Here is a 27595-nt window from a genome sequence, read left to right on the forward strand (position 1 = left end):
CAGGGGGGATGCCTACATCACACTTGCCACAAAGGGAAGCCATAAGCTCAGCCAAGCCAACAAGGCCATGGAGCAGGGGTCCGATGCCCTGGGAGAGCTTATGAAGTGACCCGCTTGGAGGAATAGGAACCCGGTGAGGGATAAATTACCCAGTACCTCTGCAAAATATGGGACCCGTGTGGGAAAGCAGGCAGACAAACAAACTGCAACCAGGTAATGGATTTGATTTATTAGTTTTACGCCAACTGCAATATTACCTACCGGTTTAATATCCAAGCAGTGAAAACAGCACCATATGATGGAGTAACTCCGTTAAGGAACTCCAAAGTGAATGTCTCAATGTAGTGGAAAGCCCACCACTCTACTCTTACACTCTGCAGGTGAAAGAACAAGAAAAAAGACCTGCAGGGTAATCAGTAGAGAACAGCATGTTAAAGCAATTCACAACACACACATAGAACAAGTCAGTCGGCAAGTTGTGTAAAATAAATTATAGTTTGTGGCAGCAAGAGCCACCATACTAATGGATGCACACCGAGTCGTAGTGTAACGCTAACAAAACCACTGGTGGAAAATACAGATCAACCGGCGCAATGGTGCGGGCAAGGTACCAATGGAGGGTACTAGGGATGGCAGGATAATTTTTCCTGCAGGAATGGAAGGACTGTTGTGGTACAGCTGTATTCTGAGTTGTTTAATCTCCACAGAGAACCTCCGCCCTCTCTTATTACTCTGCACACTGCAATGTAGTTTGAAGTAGTCCTTTAGATGTGGAGGTAGTGACTCCATGCCCTCCAACATGGGATCTTATTTTGTTCTACAAATTATAAAGAGTATATATGCATAATGAAATCACCATACAATTGTATAATCAATCCTACTGTTGTCTATTAGAAGTCAAAATGTGTGTTATTCCAATCTTTAAGATGACGACGTACTTGGTTTTGATGGCTCTTAGTCTTGTGGCATGCCTGCTTTGCATTTGGCGGTTGTTTTTGTGTGATTTTAACAGCGTATTTTCCAGGAACTGTATTCTCTTAAAAAAGTAACATCTGTGATATTTTTGTTTCAATGTGTGTGCAATTAACCACTGTGGATGTATTATTATTATTATACTGTAGACCTCCTTCAATTGGATGAAGGCCCCCTCCTGCATGGCAACTGTGGTACATGACACCTGAGCTTCCTGTATGCTCGTGAGGATGCCTTCTACCACCTCTGTCACCTGACAGACCACCTCCTGCAGACCACCTGAACTAAACTCAGCATCTGCTGCTTCTTCTGCTGGAGCTGGGTCTACCCTCTCTTTCTCACCTAAAACTCATTTATCTGCTTCCCTGTCCTCTCTTTCAAAAATATACCAAGACTTTATACCTGTTCAAGACTTTATACCTACAAACTTTGTAGTTGGCTTACTTCTTTCTAGACTACGCCGTGCATCTGTTGCAGATTGAGGGGGTGGATTCCAGCAATTTATTCTGGTAGGTACTGCCTCTGAGGACAGTGTCTTCCGTGAACCCTTTTGAAAGAGACATTTTTACCAGAAAAGTTCAGTATCATTTCACTGAAATGTATTTTATTGACAAAGATAGATAGTACCTTAATCAGAATAAAACACTCTTCAAAGTGCTCGTCACACACAGCATAATGCCCTTTCTTCAGGTTCTCAAAGGACTTCTGCAGACTGATGTCCCTACGCCTGATGTTTCTCAGCCATATCTTCCTCCTGAATAATTGCAATAGCGTGTAATGTTCAATCTCACATTTATTGAATTCACCAGAAATTGTGTCATTACAGGCTTTGTTTTCCATTTTATGGAAATATGACTCTCTCTCTCTCTACCATGGCATTTCTTAGTAAAATACTTCCAGTAAACGTTTTGCTAGCGGAAATGAACGTTTCCTAAACAGATGGCATTACCTTTTGCCTATCACATAAATGAGGATGAGATAGAGGCTGGGTTGATGGGCAGGCCAACATTAGAAAGTGTAGCTGTATGGTATGGATTGTATGGAGAATCCATGCAGATTTGGTTAATGAGGTGTTTAACTATCACTCTGTGATTGATTCCACATTCAGTGGTCTACATAGAGAAACACCTAGATAACATAATTGAAAGTAGACAATACTGGAGTGCAGCAGACGATCCAATGTTGAATATTGTTTAATTCAAAAACCACTCCGATGTGTGCATGTTGTTTCCTTTCCTGAACATTTGTCTGAATTCATCTCTATTTCCCCCCAAAATGAGAGGATGTGGAAAAAACTCCCCTTTTTCTCAATCAGAATCGCCTATTTCTTTTTTATTTTCCAAGTCCGGTTATTTTTTTCCCCTGGTCTATCTGTACTTCCAGAGTCCCACTGAAGGATTTCAAAGGCACTTTGGGATGGATTTTCCTGCAGCTAAAGTGCTGACTGCAGGCCTCTTTCTGGTTGGTAAGGGGGACAGATTGCTCACGCTTCTCCCTCTCCTCTCCACTGCAGGTACTCTGGAAGGACACAAACATCCTCTCACTGCATGCATTTAGATAAGGAAGTATTCTAAAACATGCTGGAAAATGCATTAGCTTTCAGATATGTATACAGTATTACTTTGAATCACGACACAGGAATCCTCCTTGGGGGTGATGTGAAATAGCTGTGTTTTCTTCAACAGCTCAAATCTTCTCTACAGGAATTGTTGTGGTTTACTTTGACTAATGAGCCATGTGTTCTGTAGAGACAGAAGTAATTCTCTTTCCAATCTAATATTGACATTAAGGATCGATGTGGTCTACCCATAATGATGTCCTCACAATCTGCCCCAGGGAGACGCTTCCAGTACGCCTATATAGCGTTGATAATAAGTGAACCTTATCACAACAGCTATCTATTGTTGGTAATTCAAAAAGATTCCTCAATGGAAAGGCAATATGGCTAAAACAATTACCATGCATTTCACTCTAATGGTTTTATCATAAAGAAGAAGCCAACTTCCCAGTGGAACAGTTTCATAAAAATGGTTTAAATTGACTTTGCATTGTTCATGCAAATGGCAGTTGCTATTGTTCTTCTCATTTGCCAAACATCACAATTCATGGACCATACAGAATCAGGACAGGCAGTAACATTACGTGCAAATAAATTATTCATATTTTTTTATAACATGTCATAACATATCAATTTCAACCTTACACGATGTACTATCAATTATTCACCTGTTATTAATATGACTGATAAAATCAATATAAAACATTTAAACAAATGTTTTTTTAAGAATAGTCAGTATTTTTATCCAGTTCATATGAACATTCCATCTTCTTAAAAATATTTTTTGCTTCCATAAGAGCATGTTTGCCCAAAAAAAAAACGATCTCAAAACATTCATCAGTGTGAAATGTCAAAGCAGTCTTACAAACAAATAGAAACATAAAGGACTGACAAAACATGCATCCTTTGAAAATAGAGATTCCCCATCAAGGGCTCTGCACCTCCATATTATCTATTAATGTGTCTTTCTTGAAGAACTTCAGGTTACGGATGGACCTCCACACCCCCACGTAACTGTCACTCACAGACTGGCTGGCCCGGTTCTCGCTATGGAAGGCCTCTCTCTGGAGTTCTACAAACTCCATACTGTTGCTGGTGTCTTGAGGTGGGTAGTCACTGAGGCGCTGATCATTGAGTAGGTGCTCCTGTGTGGGGATAGATCCTTCGATCAATCCTCCGTCAGACCCTCTGCGACCATTGGGCAGGGGCTCCAGGTCTCCGTTGGGTGGCTTCTTCTCGATGTAAGGCTGTCCAGGCAGAGTTTCGTCCTTGCTTTGCTCCTCCAGGTCCTGGTAGAGGGTCTTCCTCCTGGTCTCAAAGTACTTGACGATACAGTAGGTGATCGAACCCACCGTGTTGACCACCACGCCGGCCACAAACAGCCTGGTGGGCTCCACGTCGCTGAAGGCCACCATGCCCACTGTGATGGTGGCGATGCTCTTTACCACGCCCACGAAGCTGGTGGTGACGGCAGAGTTGATGTAGGTGCACTGCAGCGTGGTAAAGTTCATGGCACAGCCGATGAGGATGCAGATGGAGAAGATGCCAGAGATGAAGGGGTTACTCCAGCCCGTGTAGCTCCACATGTTGATGGAGTCCATGCTGACGATGGAGCAGATTAAGAGAACTGGGGAGGCCATGATGGCGATGGAATACTGGGCCGTGAGGGGGCCATATTCACTGTCTATGCTGGTCTTCTGGATCAGGACCAGGTAGGAGGCGTGGATGATCACAGCCAGGACACCCGTCACGTAGCCAAACGGGTCACCCGTCACGTCACCAGACCCTGAGTTAACACAGACACCGTGTCACAATAAGAACCGCAGTGGTGAGAGAACAGCAAAATAAAATACGCGATTACTTTTTTTTCTCAAAACTTTCTTATTGTCAAAAATTATCCCGTGTTTAATCAGCTCTCTGAGTGTTAAATATAACACTTTTTCAGTCTATATGGGTCCACACTTTACTAACACTTTGCTTAGATCTAATGCTATTACTCTCAGTGTTAGAGAATTAACCCCTGTAGTGTTGTAGTAACTCGTTTTTGGGTGTTGCTTTAACACTGTAGGGTGTAAAGCCTTATTTGCATATTTCCCAGTGTGCTTTTCCATGAATTGTGGAGTTACCAGTACCATCCATGACTGTGTTTGATAGTGACATAGTTATTGCATTCCATGGCATTCAGTCCTGTAGCCTTCATCAAGTCAGTGCCTGTGTGAATATGTTATCATTGAAATTAAACTCTTTATGGCAACACATTACATATATCATAAGACCTTACTTTGACGGCCTAGATTTACCCTAACGCAGTGGTCTGAAACTCCTTGTTTGGAGGCCAAATCAGGCAAGTTTATGCTGGCTTGCAAAGTGATATGTAATTCCTATTGGAATCTATCCACACAGGCTGATGATATCCAACAATTTTAACTTCTAGTCACCTGCAATCTGCATTCAGAATGACTGCCAAGGTAAGGAAGACTACCTAAACCATCTGAACTGGAATAACCATCTCAGTAACGGGTGTGATAAGTCCAACTCCACAGATAACTCTTGAATCAAGTCTAGAAATGTTACACTGAAAAACCAACACTAGGTAACACTGGCCAATTTGCGGTGTGGATGTAATGGCTCTTCTGAATGTAGTGTGGAGACATCTTTAACACATCCTATCCATATGATGGCGCAATGGGGACAGAGCAAGGTGGCGCATTTTCCTCACAGTATCAGCAACATTCAGAACTTCTGCATCTGTATACTTTACAATGGCACCTTTTTAGAAAACAGGAATCACTTTAACTTGTTTTTTTTGTAATCCCCAGTAGGCAAAAACTGGTTGAATCAGGTTTCCACGTCATTTTTAAAAAACGATATAGACGTAGAAAACTGATTGGATTTACAAAAAGTAATCAACTGAAAAGGGAATTTTGATTAAATATATATATATATATAAATCCAATAGTGACTTGTGTTTTACTTGAACTCAAGTTAGTTGAGAACTCAACCAGACTTAAATCACAACAAAACCTTGAAATGACGTTTGTGCCCAGTGGGCAGGTTGGTGTATTTGTAATATTGGCTCTTGGATGAATTATCGCTTGTATGCAGTAATTTGAAGCCCATACACTCACCACTTTTAACTGCGTAATATGCACCATATGGATAGGCAATTTAGAATAAATCATAATGTTTCGTTCCTACTTAACTTGATGTATAAGTATAATAATACGTGTAATTTTACCAGCTAATGCTGCTCCCCCGGTAGTGATGAGCACCGCGGTTATGACCCCCACTGATGGAGTTCCGTTCTTCAGAATGCACACGCCGATACCCAGGGTGGCCAACGGTAGACAACGTTTGAAAACCACATACATGGGTAGACTCAGTCCTCTGAGAGACCATAGTGTCAGAGTGGACTGTAATGTGGACAGAATACAAACACTTCCGAAGACTTTGGCTAGTTGAAGGCTGAACGGAGGTATGTCTACTTTTCCCAGTCTCCTTAGTATCTCAAGTGTAACCGCCGCCAATGTGCTGGTGAGGCACTGGATGAGAGTGAGGTAGTTGAAGTTATAGGTCGTGATGAGAAATTTTAGCAAAATGTTCAACGATCCCGAGAAAAATCCATGAGCAACAGCGACGGAGATACCAAGAAAACGACCTTTACAAACTTCCATGGTTGCCTTGAATTTCCCTTTACGCAAGAGCAAGGAAAATAACGGTGAGTCCTTATTGTGCGCTCAGTCCCTTTGAATAAAGTGTATACTGTACAGCCTTTCTCCTTGAGAGCACAGCTGTAAATGTCCAAGTTATTAATGTCAAGAAAAAAATCGATTGCAAGCAGGACCTTTCAATACAACGGGGTCCGTAAAACAAATAGAGGCTGGTCCCAAAACGTTGAAGATAAAAAAGCTTGGGAATGTTACGCAAATGTTTGAATATGCGTATTTCATCAATTAAATCACCTTTTCTGTTCGTGAGGTTCTAGCTTACTTACTTTGGTGTCACATGCTGTTGGATACAGCACAGAGACTGCGAGGTGAGCTGTTGTGAAATAACTAAACCCGACAGTATATTACCTCTAGAACAGAGCAGCATGAGCGCAACACTTGAGCGCTTAAGTTGCCACGTTGAATAACACATTTGCCGCAACTGTGGTTGGTTGCCTTTTACCCACAATAACGGACGTAGGAACCAGCCTACTTACTTTTAAGGACTTTACCAGTCTGTTTTATTTACATATTGCAGTCCCCGGACCAATTACAACGCTTTGCAAACGCATGAAATCGGCGTAAATTAGACTAAATTGTAGTGCCGCGATGAACGGGGACCAGGGCACATGGACCCAGTTAATTTTCTTCAAGGGACATAACGTTGAGGGGAACCCTCCTCTATAGTGTTACCTCAACCATGCATTACTGTCTCTGATGTATTTAAAACAAAACTCTCTCTGTAGATTGATTTTGACCACGACAATTCAGCTTCCAGTGTGAAAAATCCAAATGATGGAGGATCATTCAAATAAAATAGGCATAAAGTTAGTATGTTTCATAATTAAATCCCATTTGAAGCAAAGAAAGGCACACTCATATACATATATTTCCCTTGTAAGTTTTCCCATGTCGACCAGTAGGAATTATGTGTGATAAGAATGCATCCAGTGTGATTGCAATTGAGTCCATAGCGCTAAGCAAATCTTGATGAGACAAGCATAAAGAAACCAAAACAAACAAACACTAAAATAAACGTAGCCCTATAGGCAAAATAATAAACCGGTGAAAGACAATGACTTCAGTCTATATGCAAACAAAGAAGCAATAGCAAAGAAGATTGTAAAATACTAATTCCAAGAGGGTTGGAGCCTATTTCAGATTGGTGCAATCAGACAGCTCGCCTGTGTGCAGTCACTTTTATTATGAAATGTACTCACACAGAAGAAGAAAAAAATGGTCTCCAGAGAACATTTGGTTCAGGCCTCCACAGCTTTTATTTTTTATTTAACCTTTATTTAACTAAGTAAGTCAGTTAAGAACAAATTCTTATTTACAATGAAGGCCAAACTCTAAGGATGCTGTGCTCCACCCAATTGGTCTCCCAATCACGGCCAGCTGTGCTACAGCCTGGAATCGAACCTGGGTCTGTAGTGACACCTCAAGCACTGAGATGCAGTGCCTTAGAATGCTGCACCAATCGGAAGCCCAACTCATATGCATAAAGCAGCATAAAGCTGGGATTGATGAGGGCTAAATTAGGGCTCTCTCCCCTCACCTCTCCCACCAGGGCACAGAGAACATTCTGTCAGATTCATGACATTTACTTTCATATCCGTAGAATGAACATTTTAATGCAATGGAAAGTCTGACAAGATCATGGATAGAGTTCAAGCCTGTGTGTCGAGTTATATGGCCAGGTTTGTTTCTCCTTGGTCGAGGACGCAGAGAAATTAAGTAAATAATCAAATGCATTTCAACCCCTCACTAAATCAGTACACTATCACTAAATACACCAATATGACCATACATTCTACCAACAATAAGGACAAACAGCAGATCATCAGGCATTTTGTTGGCACGTGTTTGAGTTGAGCAACCTTCATATAAAACTCTCTCTCTCTCTCTCAGACGGGGAGGAATCCCCGCTTCCCCATCTGTATTCAGACTCTGTTGTGTGTGCGGGCTAGGATGACGCGTTCCCACAGCCCCCCTTTTAGTAGAATCATTATGAAAGCCGCAGTGAAGCTTTGGCAAACGCCACGGCCATGATTGAAACGCACTGCCATCCTAAAAGTCCTCTCTCCTGTTCCTTGCGGCAGGGCAATTATGAGCTCTACCGTGCGCTAGGCGGAGGGGCAGCCAGGCATAGAGGTGTGTAGATTTTCACCGTCTCATCCCAGGAGCAGTCCACCACCTGTGGACACAAAGACAGATTGCACGAATCAAAATTAGATTCCACGTGATCCGAGTGATGGAGATGACGTCCTCATGTGATTTCACATGATAAGAAAATGTGTCTTTGTTGGGTTTCAAACTGGAGTCAGACAGAGGACTATGATATATTAGGATGCATGTGACTTGTTGTATGGTCAGTCACATTCATACAATGGGCGGGATTTCAGAGTTGGATGGAGAGTGTCGAGGGTAGTTTTGGTCCACAATTGTCTGCTGTTCCTATAATAGCAGTGAACATTTTATGGTGTTCAGACAGAATTGCACATACTGTTTAGACATTTTCAATATTACTCTGTATACTGCGAGTACAGAGTCTGAGTGGAGATTGGCTTTTCAAGCAGTCATTGCATTGACGCCTCAAAAGGCGTTAAAGTGCTTTTTTAACAATGTGGAGACATGTTTTTGAGCCTTAGTGGGGTTCGTTATTAGTTTGAACTCTATCAGAAGTACAGAATGTCATGGTTATCAACTCAATTACACACGGTCCACTTTCATTTAGTTTTTATAAAGACAATACAAATGCTATTCAATAGCATGGCAAATTGATCAGGGCTTTTTAGCTCCACAGACCGAAAGCTCCGTGGCACGGCAGTCAAAAAAAAGTCTTCACACACGACAAATTATATACTGGCCTATCTGTCCACATATATTTAAATAAAAGGCTAAGTTTATTTAGCTTTTATGAACAATAAAGTATGGAGGGTCATAAAATAACAAACACGGTGCTATAGAATTCTGCCAGTATGATTTAGCTCTGAAGAAATATGTCTCCAACAGAGCGCCATACTTCATTTAGCTCTTTCCTCTCCTCTCCGTACCTTGGTGGGAGGGGGGAATTCATTATTCTTGAGTACTACAGAGGAGAATCTGCCTCACTGCCAAGCAGACCAGCCCGTGACTCAGCCATTGAAGGAAAAAAATGTCCTCCATTAATTACTTTACTGCAAAACAAAGTGAAAGCCACAGAGAGGCCAGCGCTGCAGCAGTCTGGAGGGTAAAAGAGGAAGAGGAGGAGGAATGACCTCTGAGGGGTGTCCCTGTCCCCAGTCCCTGCTGGGTGGCAGAGAACAGAGAGGTCCAATCCTATACTTCAACTTTCTCCAAAACCGGATTTCTCCAACCTATTCTAGCGGAGGAAAACTTTGAGTCTCTCCCTGAATTTCGTCTGGATGTTAGAATATCTGTCATATTCTCCCCTCTGTGATGTATTACCCCTGCCTGGCATCCAAGCAGCTTAACTCCTGCTCCTCTGTAAGAAGCGGTTAACATGTAATTACTGCAGTTTGGAGGGTCTATGCAGGGGAGGCTGCTGTGCTGTGTGGTGTGGTGCGCTTCACAGCACAACGACAATAGAGTTGGTCAGAGGCTAGCACAACCTGGAGAGAGGGGATCAATCAGACACGTGTGACTGCATGCAGCATTAGTCTGTGGGAGGGTGGGGGACCACTCTGCACATTAGCTGGGGTGAGGGTGAGGGTAAGGGGATGGGGGTGTGTGCAGTGATGTGCTGTGTGTTGGTAGAGGGAGACAGTTGCGGGCTGTACTGTAGGATGTGGAGACTGGAGAGGGTAGTGGGCTGTGTCAAGGCTGTATCTTCTTGGCATGTTGAGATGGAGGTTGTGTGCGTTAGCCTACGGTTTATTCTCTCCACTGGTGGGGGGGCGGGAGAGAAACACTGCTGTAGGAGTTTTCCCCCGCTCCGATACTGCATGCTCCCTCTTCTTGGCACAGGTAACCGTACCCTCCTGCACCCCCGCAGGTTGGCAACAGACAAACCTGTGCCTGAAAGAATAAATGAGGAAAAATGTATGCTTGAAAAAATACACTTATCCCAACAAATTGGTTGGAGTGCCAAGCAAGCTTTTGTGTAGCTGTGCTGGGTAGGCACGACTTCCATTGGTAGCAGTAGATGTGCAACTGGCAAACATCTGCCAGAAAGAGATTTTCAGCCCCCAGACGAGTTTGGCTCAGGGGACGTCATCATTCATAATAATTAGAAGCGGGGTATCTGAGTAATTTTGATTGCTGTTCCAAGTTAAGGTATATCCTTAAAAAATGTTTACATTTACAGAACTTTACGGGGGTAACTGAAATTATGTAAAGTACAAGACCTAAATGGATGACTGAGATGCCATACCCACTGCATAAAAAGAGAATGTTAAATGCCATCTACTTTTCTACGAAATGTACTTCTGCCAGAAGAAGGGGAAAAAAAATACTTCAAGATCATCCTCAAGGTAATCCAAGAAGGATACGCTGACACAAACATTGAACAAATATAGGATGTCTTAGTCTAATTCCTTTACTAATATATGCACAGTTGAGATATCCTGTATTAGTGTGTGATGTAGGTGGAGAAGTGAACTGTGCAGTAGTTGATTGCCGTTATCTGAGTCACAGCCTAGCTGTGATGTCTCACTGACAGTTCTGACCTGCAGTCTTTCATCCATCACTATGTGCTGACGTCAGGCCTGACTGTGGAAACTACCGTCCAGACCCTGCAGACTGCACCACAGGCAGCCCCCTGTGTGTGTGTGTAGGGTTGCAAAGCTGAATGGTCAATTAATAAAGTTACTGGAATCTTCAGTAAATTTGGTAATTAACAGAAAATGTATACATTTTTTATCGTAATCTATCGTAACTATGGTTAAAATATTACGGTTATTTCATGCTGAAAGCCTCATGAACACCAATGGTATTCACTAAGTTGATTGTTAATTTTTTTTATATATATTTTTTTACAATAATATACGGAACAAAAATATAAACTCAAGATGCAACAATTTCAAAGATTTTACCGAGTTATAGTTCATATAAGGAAATCAGTCAATTTAAATAAATTCATTAGGCCCTAATCTATGGATTTCACATGACTGGGCAGGTGCGCAGCCATGGGTAGGCCTTAGAGGGCATAGGACCACCTACTGGGGAGAAGGGCGACAATCTCTGCAGCACTCCACCAATCAGGCCTTTATGGTAGAGTGGCCAGATGGAAGCCACTCCTCAGTAAAAGACATTTACATTACATTTACATTTAAGTCATTTAGCAGACGCTCTTATCCAGAGCGACTTACAAATTGGTGCATTCACCTTATGACATCCAGTGGAACAGCCACTTTACAATAGTGCATCTAAATCTTTTAAGGGGGGTGAGAAGGATTACTTTATCCTATCCTAGGTATTCCTTAAAGAGGTGGGGTTTCAGGTGTCTCCGGAAGGTGGTGATTGACTCCGCTGTCCTGGCGTCGTGAGGGAGTGTGTTCCACCATTGGGGAGCCAGAGCAGCGAACAGTTTTGACTGGGCTGAGCGGGAACTGTACTTCCTCAGTGGTAGGGAGGCGAGCAGGCCAGAGGTGGATGAACGCAGTGCCCTTGTTTGGGTGTAGGGCCTGATCAGAGCCTGGAGGTACTGAGGTGCCGTTCCCCTCACAGCTCCGTAGGCAAGCACCATGGTCTTGTAGCGGATGCGAGCTTCAACTGGAAGCCAGTGGAGAGAGCGGAGGAGCGGGGTGACGTGAGAGAACTTGGGAAGGTTGAACACCAGACGGGCTGCGGCGTTCTGGATGAGTTGTAGGGGTTTAATGGCACAGGCAGGGAGCCCAGCCAACAGCGAGTTGCAGTAATCCAGACGGGAGATGACAAGTGCCTGGATTAGGACCTGCGCCGCTTCCTGTGTTAGGCAGGGTCGTACTCTGCGGATGTTGTAGAGCATGAACCTACAGGAACGGGCCACCGCCTTGATGTTAGTTGAGAACGACAGGGTGTTGTCCAGGATCACGCCAAGGTTCTTAGCGCTCTGGGAGGAGGACACAATGGAGTTGTCAAAGACACATGACAGCCCGCCTGGAGTTTGCCAAAAAGCACCAAAAGGACTCTCAGACCATGAGAAACAAGACTCTCTGGTCCGATGAAACCAAGATTGAACTCCTTGGCCAGAATGCCAAGCGTCACATCTGGCACCATCCCTATGGTGAAGCATGATGGTGGCAGCCTAATGCTATGGGGATGTTTTTCAGTGGCAGGGACTGGGAGACTAGTCAGGATCGAGGGAAAGATGAACAGAGCAAAGTACAAAGAGATCCTTTATGAAAACCTGCTCCAGAGCATTCAGGACCTCAGACTGGTGCGAAGGTTCACCTTCCAACAGGACAAGGACCCTAAGCACACAGCCAAGACAACGCAGGAGTGGCTTCGGGACAAGTCTCTGAATGATCTTGAGTGGCCCAGCCAGAGCCCGATCAAACATCTCTGGACAGACCTGAAAATAGCTGTGCAGCGATGCTCCCCATCCAACCTGACAGAGCTTGAGAGGATCTGCAGAGAAGAATGGGAGAAACTCCCCAAATACAGGTGTGCCAAGCTTTTAGCGTCATACCCAAGAAGACTCAATGCTGTAATCGCTGCCAAAGGTACTTCAACAAAGTACTGAGTAAAGGGTCTGAATACTTATGTAAATTTAACAATTTTGTTTTTTGCAAACATTTCTAAACACCTGTACTTGCTTTGTCATTATGGGGTATTGTGTGTAGATTGATGAGGAAAAATAACAATGTAATACATTTTAGAATAAGGCTGTAACGTAACAAAATGTGTAAAAATGCTTCGGGTCATTGTTCATTTGGAAGTCCCATTTGCGACCAAGCTTTAACTTCCTGACTGATGTCTTGAGATGTTGCTTCAATATATCCATAATTTTCCCTTCTCATGATGCTATCTATTTTGTGAAGTGCACTAGTCCCTCCTGCAGCAAAGCACCCCCACAACATGATGCTGCCACCCCCGTGCTTCACGGTTGGGATGGTGTTCTTCAGCTTGCAAGCCTCCCACTTTTTCCTCCAAACATAACGATGGTCATTATGGCCAAACAGTTATATTTTTGATTCATCAGACCAGAGAACATTCTCCAAAAAGTATGATCTCTGTCCACATGTGCAATTGCAAACCGTAGTGTGGCTTTTTTATGGCGGTTTTGGAGCAGTGGCTTCTTCCTTGCTGATCGGCCTTTCAGGTTATGCCGATATAGGACTAATTTTATTGTGAATATAGATACTTTTGTACCCGTTTCCTCCAGCATCTTCACAAGGTCCTTTGCTGTTGTTTAGGGATTGATTTGCACTTTTCGCACCAAAGTATGTTCATCTCTACGAGACAGAACGCATCTCTTTTTTCAGAGGTATGACGGCTGCATGGTCCCATGGTGTTTATACTTGCGTACTATTGTTTGTACAGATGAACGTGGTACCTTCAGGTGTTTGGAAATTGCTCCTAAGTATGGACCAGACTTGTGGAGGTCTACAAATTTTTTTCTGGCTTATTTCTTGGCTTATTTCTTTTGATTTTCCCATGATGTCAAGCAAAGAGGCACCAAGGTTGAAGGTAAGCCTTGAAATACATCCACAATTACACCTCCAATTGACTCAAATGTTGTCACTTAGCCTATCAGAAGCTTCGAAAGCCATTTCTTGCATGGAATAGCCTTCATTTCTCCGGACAAGAATAGACTGACAAGTTTCAGAAAAAAGTGCTATTTTTCTTTCCATTTTCTTGCCACATAATTGCAAACAGGTTTTCTAATGATCAATTCACCTTTTAAAATGATAAACTTGAATTAGCTAATACAACGTGCCATTGGAACACAGGAGTGATGGTCGCTGATAATGTACGCCTATATAGATATTCCATAAAAAAAATCTGCTGTTTCCAGCTACAATAGTCATTTACAACATGAACAATGTCTACACTGTATTTCTGATCCAATTTGATGTTATTTTAATGGACATTTATTTTGTGCTTTTCTTTCTAAAACAATTAAATGTATAAATGACCCCAAACTTTTGACCGGTAGTGTGTGTGTGTATATATATATATATATATATATATATATATATATATATATATATATATATGTGTGTTTTACAGCTTTGTTATTCTTTAATTACATTTTTTCTTATTTAATAGGTGATAAAGCCACACAGAGGACTAGATATTATTCGACACCTGTGATCATCTGAAGTACCCTAAAGGGCCACTAGATGTCGTGTGATAGATTACATCAAATCCTTGAAAGATACCAACATTCTGGTAGTTTACTGGTCAACTTTGAAAGTTTCCAGGAATGTGGGTGTGTTTGTTCGATGTGTGTATGTATGTCTGTGTAGATCCACAGGCTCCATGGACACTGTATACCCACAGTCGTGTTTATGGCAAATTGTGCGTGACGTTTTTTTCCAGAGAATAATACAGGAAGGCTATCAGCGTCATATGAAATATGACAACCCCAGTAATGACTAGTCTTTACAATAGAGCTTATTACATCCTATCAGTCAATTTTCCAGTCCTCTCAGGCTGAATGTAAACAGCCATGAGAGACCCAACAGTAGAGGCTAGGTACAGGTTAGGAATAAGAAGAACTGAGAGTGACATTTTCAATTATATGGCTCCTCAGCTAGATTGATAGCTGGACTGATATCAAACACTTTGTGAGGGAGAATGTGATGCTGGCTACTGTAATGCAGACAGATAGATAGATAGAACAGCACTGCAGTGGACTTTATAAGGATACATTTACTCTATGCAACGGTTTTCTTCAGCACAACATATACCTCAGGAAAAGGCAGAAGTAGTGTTCTCTAAGTGAACGTGCTGGGCCTGCAGGGGTAAGTGTCCACTGTTGTGTTATGTCACTGTGTCGGAACCCCTCGAAGCGTTTTCCCCCCACAGAAGTTGGGTCCAATGGCTGAGCTCTGTGGCTGAGATAAATACATGGACCAGTGAGATGATAGTTAGACAATAGTGAGACAGACCTGGTTGGGGATTTGCAGATTGAAATCCAGGCCACAGACGAACTCTGAGTGGTGCTCCAGGGTCTCCAGCAGCGGCTGCTCGGTCCTGGAGTAGTCCCAGAGCCTGTGGAAGCAGACGCAGCCGAACATGAGGCAATCCCACTAATTGAAACGCCGTTTCTCCCCTTCTGACGCCCGGCGATGGCTCAAAGCCCTGACGCAGCGCGCGCCAGACTGAACCACTTAGCAAATGTAATTAAATGATTTCTTTTGAAAATATTCCGGGCCTATTTATGTGTGCCAGGGGAGTCATTTAGAGTTATTATAGAAAGAGAGCTGTTAGTGCCAATCAGCAATAAGCCTCTCCCATACTGCAACTGCATTGTGGGTCTGGAGCCCATTGGATGTTAACAGGTAGGATTGCAATTCAAGAAAAAATCCACTTAGACCATTAGGGTCAAAATGAAATAAGAGGTTTGCGAAAGCAATGCGGATGATGAAAACAAACTCGGAAATTAGCCTCGAAAAATAAAATATGTGTTGATTGTTCTCTAGTCTAAATGATACATCGGTGTTCAACAGAAGAATACAACAAATCCACAAAGAACAAGGCTGTTAGTGTCTACAGTATGTACATTATATTTTCAAAAGTATGTGGACATGCCTTCAAATTAGTGGATTCGGCTATTTCAGCCACACCTGTTGCTGACAGGTGTATAAAATTGAGCACAGCCATGCAATCTCCATAGAAACATTACTAAAGAGCTTAGTGACTTTCAACATGGCACTGTCATAGGATGCCACTATTCCAACAAGTCAGTTTGTACAATTTCTGCTAGAGCTGCACCGGTCAACTGTAAGTGCTATTATTGTAAAGTGGAAACGTCTAGGAGCAACAACGGCTCCGAAGCAAAGTGGTAGGCCACACAAGCTCAAAGAACGGGACCGCCGAGTGCTGAAGAGCGTAGTGTGTAAAAATCGTCTGTCCTCAGTTGCAACACTCACTCCTGAATTCCAAACTGCCTCTGGAAGCAACGTCAGCACAAGAACTGTTCATGAAATGGGTTTCCATGGCCAAGCAGCCGCACACAAGCCTAAGATCACTATGCGCAATACCAAGCGTCGGCTGGATTGGAATAAAGCTTGCCGCCATTGGACTCGAGTGATGAATCATGCTTCACTATCTGGCAGTCAGACGGACGAATCTGGGTTTGGCGGATGCCAGTAGAATGCTACCTGCCTGAATGCACAGTGCCAACTGTAAGGTTTGGTGGAGAAGGAATAATGGCCTGGGGCTGTTTTTCATGGGTAGGTCCCTTAATTCCAATGAAGGGAAATCTTAACACTACAGTATACCAGACATTCTAGATGATTCTATGTTTCCAACTTTGTGCCAACAGTTTGCAGAAGGCCCTTTCCTGTTTCAGCATGACAATGCCCCTGTGCACAAAGCGAGGTCCATACAGAAATGGTTTGTCAAGATCAGTGTGGAGGAACTTGATTGGCCTGCACAGAACCCTGACCTTAACCCCATCGAAAACTTTTGGGATGAATTGGAATGCCGATTGCGAGCCAGGCCTAATCGCCCAACATCAGGGCCCGACTTCACATGCTCGTGGCTGAAGTGAAGCAAGACCCTGCAGCAGTGTTCCAACATCTAATGGAAAGCCTTCCCAGTAGAGTGGAGGCTGTTATAGCAGCAGGTAGTGGGCCAACTCCATATTAATGCCCATGATTTTGGAATGAAATGTTTGATGAGCAGGTGTACCACCCCATTCACTTCAAGAGTAGTGTCAGTAGGACTCAAAAGACGACACGATCCATCTCCATAACTCACACTCAGTACGTTTCTGTGGGAACAAACAGTCAGATCCAGGCTCAGTGGCGAAGCGCTCTAGCTCAGGTACTGTAGATGGCTCTCCTTCTCGTTCCTCCCACAATACCCAGCCAGCGTTCCGGCTAATTGAGGTGAGGCCATATCCTGCTCTAATTAGCCCTACAATAACAGGTGGCAGCGGCCAGCGCCATCGTTTACCTTCCGTCCCAACACTCCTGAATGAACAGAGCCCACCATGGCAACCCAACCTCACCTAGCACTGTGAATCAAACAGGACACCTAATCTCATGTAAACACCAGGACCTGGTAGAATTCTAAAGACACCCAAACGTAACTTGGAGTGAGTAAACAGAAGCCTGGGATGAGGTCTATGTTACAACAGGTGCCATCGCCTCTACCCAGTCCCATGCCTGTAATGAATGGACAGTACATAGGAAAACAAACCTTTTGTTCAGCAGTGCCATGACGATCTAAGGAAAATCATTTCCGTTGATTACCTTTAAAGCATAGGCGATCGATGCAGTGCTAGAAATAATTACCTGGTTTCTTCACGGAATATGACACAACCCCATGGCTAAACACGCTCCACATCAAAAACAGTATTGACCTATGAGTTTACCCAGTCATATGTACATAGAGTTAGGCTATTAGCTCTGTAGGCTAACGTGGGCTTGAGTTGCACTGACAATTCTGGTTAAATATCCGTTCAGTAACCAATATCATATATGAATCTGAATGATAACTGCTCATTTCTCCCAAACGTGTACAGGCCAGCACAACATAATTGGGTTGTTACATGAAAACAGTGCCTATGATATTTTAACTAGAAATTGTGCGCCAATATTGAATTTTAAAAGACTGTTATATTAAATGAAGTGCCTTTTAATATAGACCATATGGAAAATTATATAAATCATAAATATAAATAAATATTGGTAAAGTGCCAAAATTCTGCATTTTGACATGTCCCCCAACCATGTGTCACTTCTAGGAATATTTTAAATCCAAAAATGTCTCCAAGTTCCATCATTGTGAAGCCTTAGTTTTTTTTGTTGCTTTGACAAAGTCATTTCTGAAGATTATTATTTATTTTTATGTGATTAGTGATTCATTTACGTCCCTCAATTGGGAGGCAGGTAGGTAGCCTTGTGGTTAGAGCGTTGGGCCAGTAACCGAAAGGTTGCTGGATGGAATCCCCGAGCTGACAAGGTCAAATTATGTCGTTCTGCCCCTGAACAAGGGAGTTAACCCACTGTTCCTAGGCCATCATTGTAAATAAGAATATGTTCTTAACTGACTTGCCAAGTCAAATTTAATTTAAATTTAAGGGAACTTAAAACATTTTTTTTGTGAAACTTGCATTCAATTGCCACTTCCCTTTGCACACAATAAGCTTCCATTCCCCCTGACAAAAGGGGATTCATGACTGATTTCAGAAGAAATCATCAACTCTGTTACTATTACTTTATTTGGCACTTAATAGGCACATTTTTTAAATAACCTCTTGAGATGGGAGAATGTAAAAATCAAACTTTCTTTTGACCAAGTTACACTTCTCAAAAGTCTTGAGGCTGAAATTCTGTGAGAGACTCATGATCCTGCTCTGTGTGTCTAGGCCTATAAGAGCACAGAGGCACCAGTGTGGGACAAGGGCTTGTAAAATATACAGAGAGGGGCTTTCCCATAGCCACTGACTTTCACGTGACATCGGAAACAAAAAGCCAAGTCAAGGGAAGTGAAGTGTGAACAGCAGCTAGAACAGAGATAGATAGATCAGGTAGGCCTTCAGCAAACAGTATGACAGTAATCCAGTGAAGGCAATGCCGAAGAAAACCTCCCAAAAATGACTCATTCCGATCAGTGGCAAGTGTGTGACTTATGTTTTACCTAAGGGTACTTGCATAACATGGCATAATTTTCTGTCAGACAGATGCAGCCAAGTCGTCAACAAAGAGACCAGGTTCACCACAGAGTCAGAGAAAAACTGTGTTTATCCAACACCAAGAATAAAATGTAAAAAAAAATGTGTTTATTTTTTTCACACGAAAGCAATTGACTCGATTTCAGACTTCAAACAATAAGATAAGGCTGGCCTTGGAGGGGCATGAAGAAGCCTGGTGTCGCATAAAATGTCTCTGTGTAGTCAGCGATAGTTTCTAATGAAATACACCACCACAGTAATCTGCCTGAATTAACCAAGGCAGTCTTGCCCCAGGCCAGATCAATAAAAGTCAGGTTGGCACTGGTCCAAACCTCAGCAGCCAACCAGCCCACTGAACACTGCACTGCATTGCACACTGCACTGTAAACAGCACCAGGTAGCCAATCAGTTAGAGCGTTGGGCCAGTAACCGAAAGGTTGCTGGTTTGAAAACCTGAGCCGACATGGTCTGTCGATATGCCCTTGAGGAAGGCACTTAACCCTACTTTGCTCCAGGGTGTCACACTATGATTGGTGTCCCTGTAAAACAACACATTTCACTGCATCTATGCAGTGTGTGACAATAGAACTTGTAGAGATACAAGACAATAGCGCTGGGAATTGCCAGGGACCTCACGATACTTAGGTGCTGATACGATATGTATTGTGATTCTCACGATTCTATACGTATTGTGATCCGATACTGTGATTTTATTGCCATTCGACGTTCCAAACACATTGCTCACCATGTCTGCTGCAGAAAGACGAGAGAGAACCATGAGAAAACAAGATTTGATCAGTCATGGAAATAAAAGTGTTGAAAACAAATTGGCTCCATATTTTTTTTATTTAAAGATGCTATGAAGGAAATATACTGGTTTTGGTGCAGGTACAGCGAACTAGTGCAAAACAATACGATGTAGCATCAAAAATAAATGTCCCGATATGTAACTGTATCAATTCTTTTCCCCCATCACTACAAGACAACCTTCCCTCACTTTGGAGGACCGGCGATACCTAGATCTTAAAGGGCCGATACAGACACATTACCTTACAACCCAACTTCCTGCATCAACCTCAACAGGCATCATTAACATTATTCAAATAGATCTAAGGTTGGAAAAAACTGGAGGAATAGAATAGGATCTCAGTACAGAATAGCATAGGACGATTTTAATTCTGTCTCAAGGAATGATTCTAAAAGACGACAGCATACACAAAAGTGATTTATGGGTCATGTTGTCGCTGATCTGATTATGTGAGGGGGGGGGTCTGTTGGTGGATGCATGACACTAAACAACACACCCTTGACTGACTGCATTGTTTGGGAATTAGGCTCACATATTCAAACTCTGATATGGAGAATACGCATTGCCAAATAAAGATAAACCAGTCTACCTTGAAATTACAGATTTTATGACCCTACTCAACATAGTACGATTGAGGTTGGTATTTCCATTGCTTGCACGTATTTTACACATCTTTATACAGACCTCTCAAACACGAGTGTTCCTGGAGGTCAATTATTTTAAATAATTCAAGGTGATTGCCCTTCTTCCAGGAAACAGTATCATCTAGTGATCACGCTTCACTGACTCCAATGGGTTTTAGTAAAGGTTTCACAAATGAAATCTTGTTTATGGCGTTTGTCTTTAAACATTGTTCATGCACAGTGGGATATTATTGCTCAGTTTGCATTACAAGCTGAACAAGAATGACAGAGTCATGATTAGAATGTCTTACCTGACTGTGAAGTCATAGGAACAGGAGGCCAACACGGTCTGGTTGAATGGAGAGAACTGTGGGAAAAGCCACAAGAATATGATATAAACTTTAAACTGTTAAACTTTATTAACAGCTGAGGGATAGGGTGACCACATTTAAAATACCCAAATGCGGGACAATGGAATGATTTTGCAGTACATTCGCCGGACAGTGTAGCCTACATTAATAAAAATACACAAACAAAAATCCCTCTCCCGCTGCACTGAGCAAGCTGATCGAATGACAAATTAGCCTACTCTACTGCCGTGCACAAAATTAGGTTATGTAGAAACTAAAGATTTTATGAAAATATGGGAATATTTGGCAAAGGAAACATTTCTGGTTGGTCTCTGGGAATGTACAACAGTTAGGAAAGGAGACGTTTAAAAACGACATTAAGTGTTGAATGAGCAACTAATGAGCAGGGAGAGCCTCACAAGTTTAGCTGAACTACCTTATATATTTCAGTCTAAAACAGCTATTTACTTACCTTTGTAGCTCTTCGTTATGAGCATGCTTTTTGTAAGTAATTAACTGTCCTCTCCAAGTTCAGCTGAAATTTTGCCCGAAAGGATTTGACAAATGTGATTGGCTGATGATATGACATTGGCCTACGTCTCTACTTGCTCTGCGCAGAATATCAGATCTCAACAACGATTGGAGAAGTATTTTACCACATCCTTATGATACAGTTTATTAGGTGCATGAAAATGGTTTGTTCCTACAGACAGTGAGTCACGTGGCTGTGGCTTGCTACACAAAGCAGGCAGACGGGCATCGTGGCATTCAGTTACTGTTCCATTGAACATTAGAAATGGCCCAACGAGTGACCTGAGCGTGGCCCGCTGTTTCCAGTATCTCAGAAACGTCCAGCCTCCTGGGCTTTTCACGCACGACTGTCTAGGGTTTACAGAGAATGGTGCGACAAACAAAAAAACATCCAGTCAGCGGCAGTCCTGTGGGTGAAAACAGCTTGTTGATGAGAGAGGTCAAAGGAGAATGGCAAGAGTTGTACAAGCTAACAGGCAGGTCACAAACAGGAAAATAACAGTGCAGTACAACAGTTGCATGCAGAACCGCATCTCGGAAAGCACAACGCGTCGTTCCTTTGCAGCAGACAACCACACGGGGTTCCACTCCTATCAGCTAAAAACAAAAAGAAGTGGCTCCAGTGGGCAGGCGATCACCAACACTGGACAATTGAGGAGTGGAAAAATAAATCAAAATCTAAATTGCATTTGTTACATGCACCGAATACAATAGGTGTAGACCTAACAGTGAAATGCTTACTTACAAGCCCTTAACCAACAATGCAGTTAAGAAAAATAAGTGTTAACTTCTTCGAGATAGGGGGCGCTCTTTTCATTTTTGGATAAAAAACGTTCCCGTTTTAAACAAGATATTTTGTCACGAAAAGATGCTCGACTATGCATGTAATTGACAGCTTTGGAAAGAAAAAAACTCTGATGTTTCCAAAACTGCAAAGATATTATCTGTGAGTGCCCCAGAACTAATGCTACAGGCGAAACCAAGATGAAATTTCATACAGGAAATGGTCCAGATTTTGAATGCGCTGTGTTCCAATGTCTCCTTATATGGCTGTGAATGCGCCAGGAATGAGCCTGCACTTTCTGTTGTTTCCCCAAGGTGTCTGCAGCATTGTGACGTATTTGTAGGCATATCATTGGAAGATTGACCATAAGAGACTACATTTACCAGGTGTCCGCCCGGTGTCCTCCGTCGAAATTATTGCGTAATCTCCAGCTCCATGCGCGTTTCCATTTTCTTCAGAGGAGAAAGTCAACTGCCACGAATGATTGATCATCGATAGATATGTGAAAAACACCTTGAGGGTTGATTCTAAAAAACGTTTGCCATGTTTCTGTCAATATTATGGAGTTAATTTGGAAAACAGTTTGCGTTGTAATGACTTAATTTTCGTTTTTCTTTTCTTACCCAAACGTGATGAACAAAACGGAGCGATTTGTCCTACACAAATAATATTTTTGGAAAAACTGAACATTTGCTATCTAACTGAGAGTCTCCTCATTGAAAACAGCTGAAGTTCTTCAAAGGTAAATGATTTTATTTGAATGCTTTTCTTGTTTTTGTGAAAATGTTGCATGCTGAATGCTAGGCTTAATGCTATGCTAGCTATCAATACTCTTACACAAATGCTTGTTTAGCTATGGTTCAAAAGCATATTTTGAAAATCAATAGGATCCCGGATACGGGATTGCTCGTCGCAACAGGTTAAGCAAAAAATAGATAAATAAAAAATTCAAGTAACAAATAACTAAACAGCAGTAGTAAAATAACAGTAGCGAGGCTATATACAGGTGGTACCGGTAAAGAATCAATGTACGGGTGCACCGGTTAGTCGAGGTAATTGAGGTAATATGTATATGTAGGTAGAGTTAAAGTGACTATCCATAGATAATAAACAGAGAGTAGCAGCAGCGTAAAAGAGGAGGGCAATGCAAATAGTCTGGGTAGCCATTTGATTAGCTGTTCAGGAGTCTTATGGCTTGCAGGTAGAAGCTGTTAAGAAGTCTTTTGGACGTAGACTTGGCACTCTGGTTCCGCTTGCCGTGCGGTAGCAGAGGGAACAGTCTATGACTAGGGTGAGTGGAGTCTTTTAGGGCCTTCCTCTGACACCGCCTGGTCCGACGAATCCCAGTTCTTGTTGCGTCATGCTGATGGCAGAGTCAGGATTTGGCGTAAGCTGCATGAATCCATGGACCCATCCAGCCTGGTGTCAATGGTACAGGCTGGTGGTGGTGGTGTAATGGTGTGGGGAATGTTTTACTGGCACACGTTAGGTCCCTTGATACAAAATGAGCAATGTTTCCATGCCCCAAAGAATTCAGGCTGTTCTAGAGGCAAAGGGGGGTCTGACCCGGTACGAGATAGGTATACCTAATAAACTGACCACTGAGTGTATATCTTGTCATAAGCGCAACATGACTGCAAAAGAAACAGGTTGGAAAGTAAATTATCATCAAATTAATGGGGAGTCTGACTGAAACAAGGGTCAAATCGGCCTTTCTTTGTAAATTAGTGTTTTAATTTGTTGATAAAATGCAACACATGATTGTTTGGTTGCGGGTCAAAGGGCCAAAATGCGGAACTGTCCCACACAATCCGGGACAGGTGGTCATCCTGGTGAGGGGGAAATTGTGTGTGTGTGTGCCAGCCACACACACAACCATGACAAAACACTTTTACCTTTACACATCTTTCAAGTTTGGGCTTTGATGTTGTTAAATGAAAGCAATCAAATCTCTGCTCGTATCTACAGTATATTACCTTTCCAATATGGAAAAGCACAAGGGATTTGCCAAGCGCTTTTCCATTTACTTTGAGCACTCTTTTCAGTGTCCTTCGCAGACTTTGCTGATATGCTGTATTTGTAACATCACATAGACTTGCAGCCTTAAGAAAATCTATACCTGATGGCAGGGTTCACAAACACACTGGAAATCTCAAGATGAGGTCCACTACGAACACCTTGCATCTATTGATTACCCATCCATGCTAAAAAGCTGTCCTGAAAACACTGGACTTCCTGATGGTGTTGTAGCTAGCTCCAGCTGCTTATGTGATGTTAAAGTGTGTGGCAGGGTGATTCCCCATTGTTAAGAGGAGTGAGAATCACATGGATCATGTGATGAGGGGCCAATGAGGTCTAGAAACCTGCGGGGCCGTCTGGCTGGGTGAAGTCAATTCTGTTTAATCTAACTAATTGGTGGTTGTTAGACTGGACATGGTAGCTAGGGCCCGTCGACCAACCCATCCAAGCATCCAACCCACCACCTCTCTCTCAAAATCCATTAAAAAGATCTTGGAGGAGAGAAAAAAAAATCTATAGCTGTCACCACAGCAGGACCTGTGAGCAGGGCCAGTGTACTGCAAAGCTGCCAAGGATCCCATCAGACCGTACTGTACTGTGCTTGTTAACTCCATTCAGCTAAGTGCTTTGATCACACCAGAACCATCTTTCCAGAACAGGTTGCTAGGCAGGCAGGTAAGGGAGGGAAGCTGTGCTGTCGAGTATTGCTGAGCTGTTTCCTGCTTCCAACAGCTGGCAATTAGCTAACATAATTTAACACAGTGGAAAAGCCTTTTCTTGGAACTGAGAGGATGATGTAGGGCTGGATGATATGGCCAAAATACAGTGCCTTGCGAAAGTATTCGGCCCCCTTGAACTTTGAGATCTTTTGCCACATTTCAGGCTTCAAACAAAGATATAAAACTGTATTTTTTTGTGAAGAATCAACAACAAGTGGGACACAATCATGAAGTGGAATGACATTTATTGGATATTTCAAACTTTTTTAACAAATCAAAAACTGAAAAATTGGGCGTGAGTGATCAGTCAAGAAGTTGAAGCTTGGTTGCAAATGGGTCTTCCAAATGGACAATGACCCCAAGCATACTTCCAAAGTTGTGGCAAAATGGCTTAAGGACAACAAAGTCAAGGTATTGGAGTGGCCATCAAAGCCCTGACCTCAATCCTATAAGATGTGTGGGCAGAACAGAAAAAGCATGTGTGAGCAAGGAGGCCTACAAAACTGACTCAGTTACACCAGCTCTGTCAGGAGGAATGGGACAAAATTCACCTAACTTATTGTGGGAAGCTTGTTGAAGGCAAACTGAAACGTTTGACCCAAGTTAAATAATTTAAAGGCAATGCTACCAAATACTAATTGAGTGTATGTAAACTTCTGACCCACTGGGAATGTGATGAAAGAAATAAAAGCTGAAATAAATCATTCTCTCTACTATTATTCTGACATTTCACAATCTTAAAATAAAGTGGTGATCCTAACTGACCTAGGACAGGACATTTTTACTAGGATTAAATCTTGTCGCCAGATCACCTTACCCCTATACATATCTACCTCCATCACTCCAATATCCCTGCACATGTAAATATGGTATTGGATCTGACTTTTTCAACATTTCCTGTATATAGTATGCTTGCTTACTTAATTAATTGGGGATAGGGCTGTTTACTGCCCCCTCTGGAGTAATTGCGTGCCCATAGTAACATAATTTTTTTGGGTCAAAAGTTGCTAATATATGCAAATAAAAAAATATTATTGAATAGAAAACACTCTAAAGCTTCTAAAACCGTTTAAATTATGTCTGTATGTAAAGCAGAACTCTCAGGGCAGTCATTCTCCCAAACTCTCTCTTGTCATCAGAAAAGTTGGCCCAACTTTGACGTCATCGCTCCCACCCTTCCCAAACACTTACAGGTCTGGGATGTCTGCTACCAATGGTGCTTCTCATTGTGAGAATCGCGCGCTCACGAGAGTTTTGGCGGGCCGAAACCTTTCGGTCACGCAAAAAAACAGGTTACTCTCATGCGCGCTCTGCTCCGGTCCTGTCTTTTTTCCAAGATCGATTAAACAATGCGTGTGTTTCTGTTCGTCCTCACGATTGCTGTACACCTTTATAACATGTTAAAGCTTGATTATTAACTTAGTTTGACAAGTTTAGTCGACATATAATATGTAATTTCGACGTTTTGGTGCGCATCCACTTGACTTTTGGCTGCATTTCAACCGAAATGTGTCGTGTTTGAGAACCGAAAGACAGACTGCAAAACTAAACGCTGTTTTTGGTAAGTATAATTCCTTCCAGGTCTTCTGATGGAAGAACAGCAAAGGTAAGGGAATATTTATGTGGTAAATTTGGGTTTCTGTGGACTCCAAGATAGAGGAGCCATAATGCTACTTTTTGAGCGCCGACTCATAGTATAGCCTAGTGAACGAAACCTGTAACGTTAAAAATAAATGTAACACAGCGATTGCATTCAGAAGAAGTGTATCTTCCTATATATATGTAGAACATGCATATTTAGTCAAAGTTTCTGATGTGTATTCCTTGTTAGCTGACGTTATCTGCCGGAGCTATCGTCATTTCTCAGGACATTTGAGTAGCATTTTTTGAATGCATCATTGTAAACAGAGATTTATGGATATATATAGCATATTATTGAAAACAACAAATGTACTGTGTAACATGTTATATTACTGTCATCTGATGAAGATTTCAAAAGGTTAGTGAAATTATTTTTCTTTTAATCCTGCGTTTGTTGATTGCATATTTTTTTCAACTTGGCTATGCAAATTAGCTGTGTCTTCGGTGGTGGTTTGACATAAATATGTGCTATGTTTTCGCCGTAAAACATTTTAGAAATCTGACTTGCTGGGTAGATAAACAAGGTGTTTATCTTTCATTTGAGCCATTGGACTTGTTAATGTGCGGAGGTTAAATATTTTAGGAATATTTTTGCGTTCCATGCGCCACCTTCCAGCTGAACGTGGGGGGGTTAATAACTTTGTGTATTTCATATTTCATATTCTTATTTCTTTTTTTCAAGTAATACATTGTTATTGATTATCCCATTGTTGGGTATTGAGTTTGAAAGAAAGGCATTTCACTGTACTTGTGCATGTGACATTAAAACTTGAAACTAACAAACCAAATATTGAAATACCGTTATGTAAGGTCAAGTAAAAATCCAAACCGGTCCGTGCATCAACAACGGTATATAGTAAAATACGGTTTACCGCCCAGCCCTAGTATGGTGTATGGGTGAAAAGGAATGCTTCATTACCTTTACTCTTCGTATGGCGTAGGTATGGCCTCGTAGGCGTGACAGAGGCTGCCGGACATTCCGTAAGTCCCACACACACAGGCTACAGTCCACTGCTCCGGTTACTATCACATTCTGAGGACAGCCCAGACAGAGTGGGTTAAACAAGTATCCCAAACGTACATACTGTACTAACACAGGCATGTT

At 42.3% G+C, this 27595-nt stretch overlaps 2 protein-coding genes across 4 annotated transcripts in view; both read right to left on the bottom strand.

The window, feature by feature from the left end:
- Nucleotides 1-2149: 2149 nt before the first annotated feature.
- LOC118386849 (solute carrier family 35 member D3) lies at nt 2150-7123 on the bottom strand. Of its 2 annotated transcripts, none has more exons than XM_035774772.2 (2): nt 6607-7123; nt 2150-4316 (listed from the first exon to the last, which is right to left on the bottom strand). In XM_035774772.2, exons 1-2 carry the CDS (start codon nt 6668-6670, stop codon nt 3457-3459), a joined length of 924 nt encoding a protein of 307 aa, XP_035630665.1. In that variant the 5' UTR covers nt 6671-7123; the 3' UTR covers nt 2150-3456. The 2 variants fall into 2 exon arrangements, with proteins under 2 accessions (XP_035630665.1, XP_035630664.1); XM_035774771.2 differs by having other exon boundaries at nt 5769-7123.
- Nucleotides 7124-7953: 830 nt separating this feature from the next.
- The window catches only part of pex7 (peroxisomal biogenesis factor 7), a 30032-nt gene continuing 10390 nt past the window's right edge, over nt 7954-27595 (bottom strand). The window contains exons 7-10 of one of the 2 annotated variants that reach the window (XM_035774773.2): nt 27410-27523; nt 20758-20813; nt 15279-15381; nt 7954-8434 (exon numbers count right to left, since the gene is read on the bottom strand). In XM_035774773.2, coding sequence (XP_035630666.1) covers nt 8354-8434; nt 15279-15381; nt 20758-20813; nt 27410-27523 — 354 coding nt within the window. In that variant the 3' untranslated portion in view covers nt 7954-8353. The remainder of the gene's footprint in view (nt 8435-15278; nt 15382-20757; nt 20814-27409; nt 27524-27595) is intronic. The other variant, XM_035774774.2, reaches the window with a different exon arrangement.

The sequence above is a fragment of the Oncorhynchus keta genome, chromosome 8 (assembly GCF_023373465.1).
Source record: "Oncorhynchus keta strain PuntledgeMale-10-30-2019 chromosome 8, Oket_V2, whole genome shotgun sequence".
NCBI classification, from domain to species: domain Eukaryota; kingdom Metazoa; phylum Chordata; class Actinopteri; order Salmoniformes; family Salmonidae; genus Oncorhynchus; species Oncorhynchus keta.

Excerpts from the sequence above, each read along its gene's own strand:
- LOC118386849 (XM_035774771.2), bottom strand. The coding sequence starts at position 6,204 with ATGGAAGTTTGTAAAGGTCGTTTTCTTGGTATCTCCGTCGCTGTTGCT. Across the intron at positions 4,317-5,768 it reads CGGGGGAGCAGCATTAGCTG|GGTCTGGTGACGTGACGGGT; the intron begins GTAAAATTACAC and ends GTGTTAACTCAG.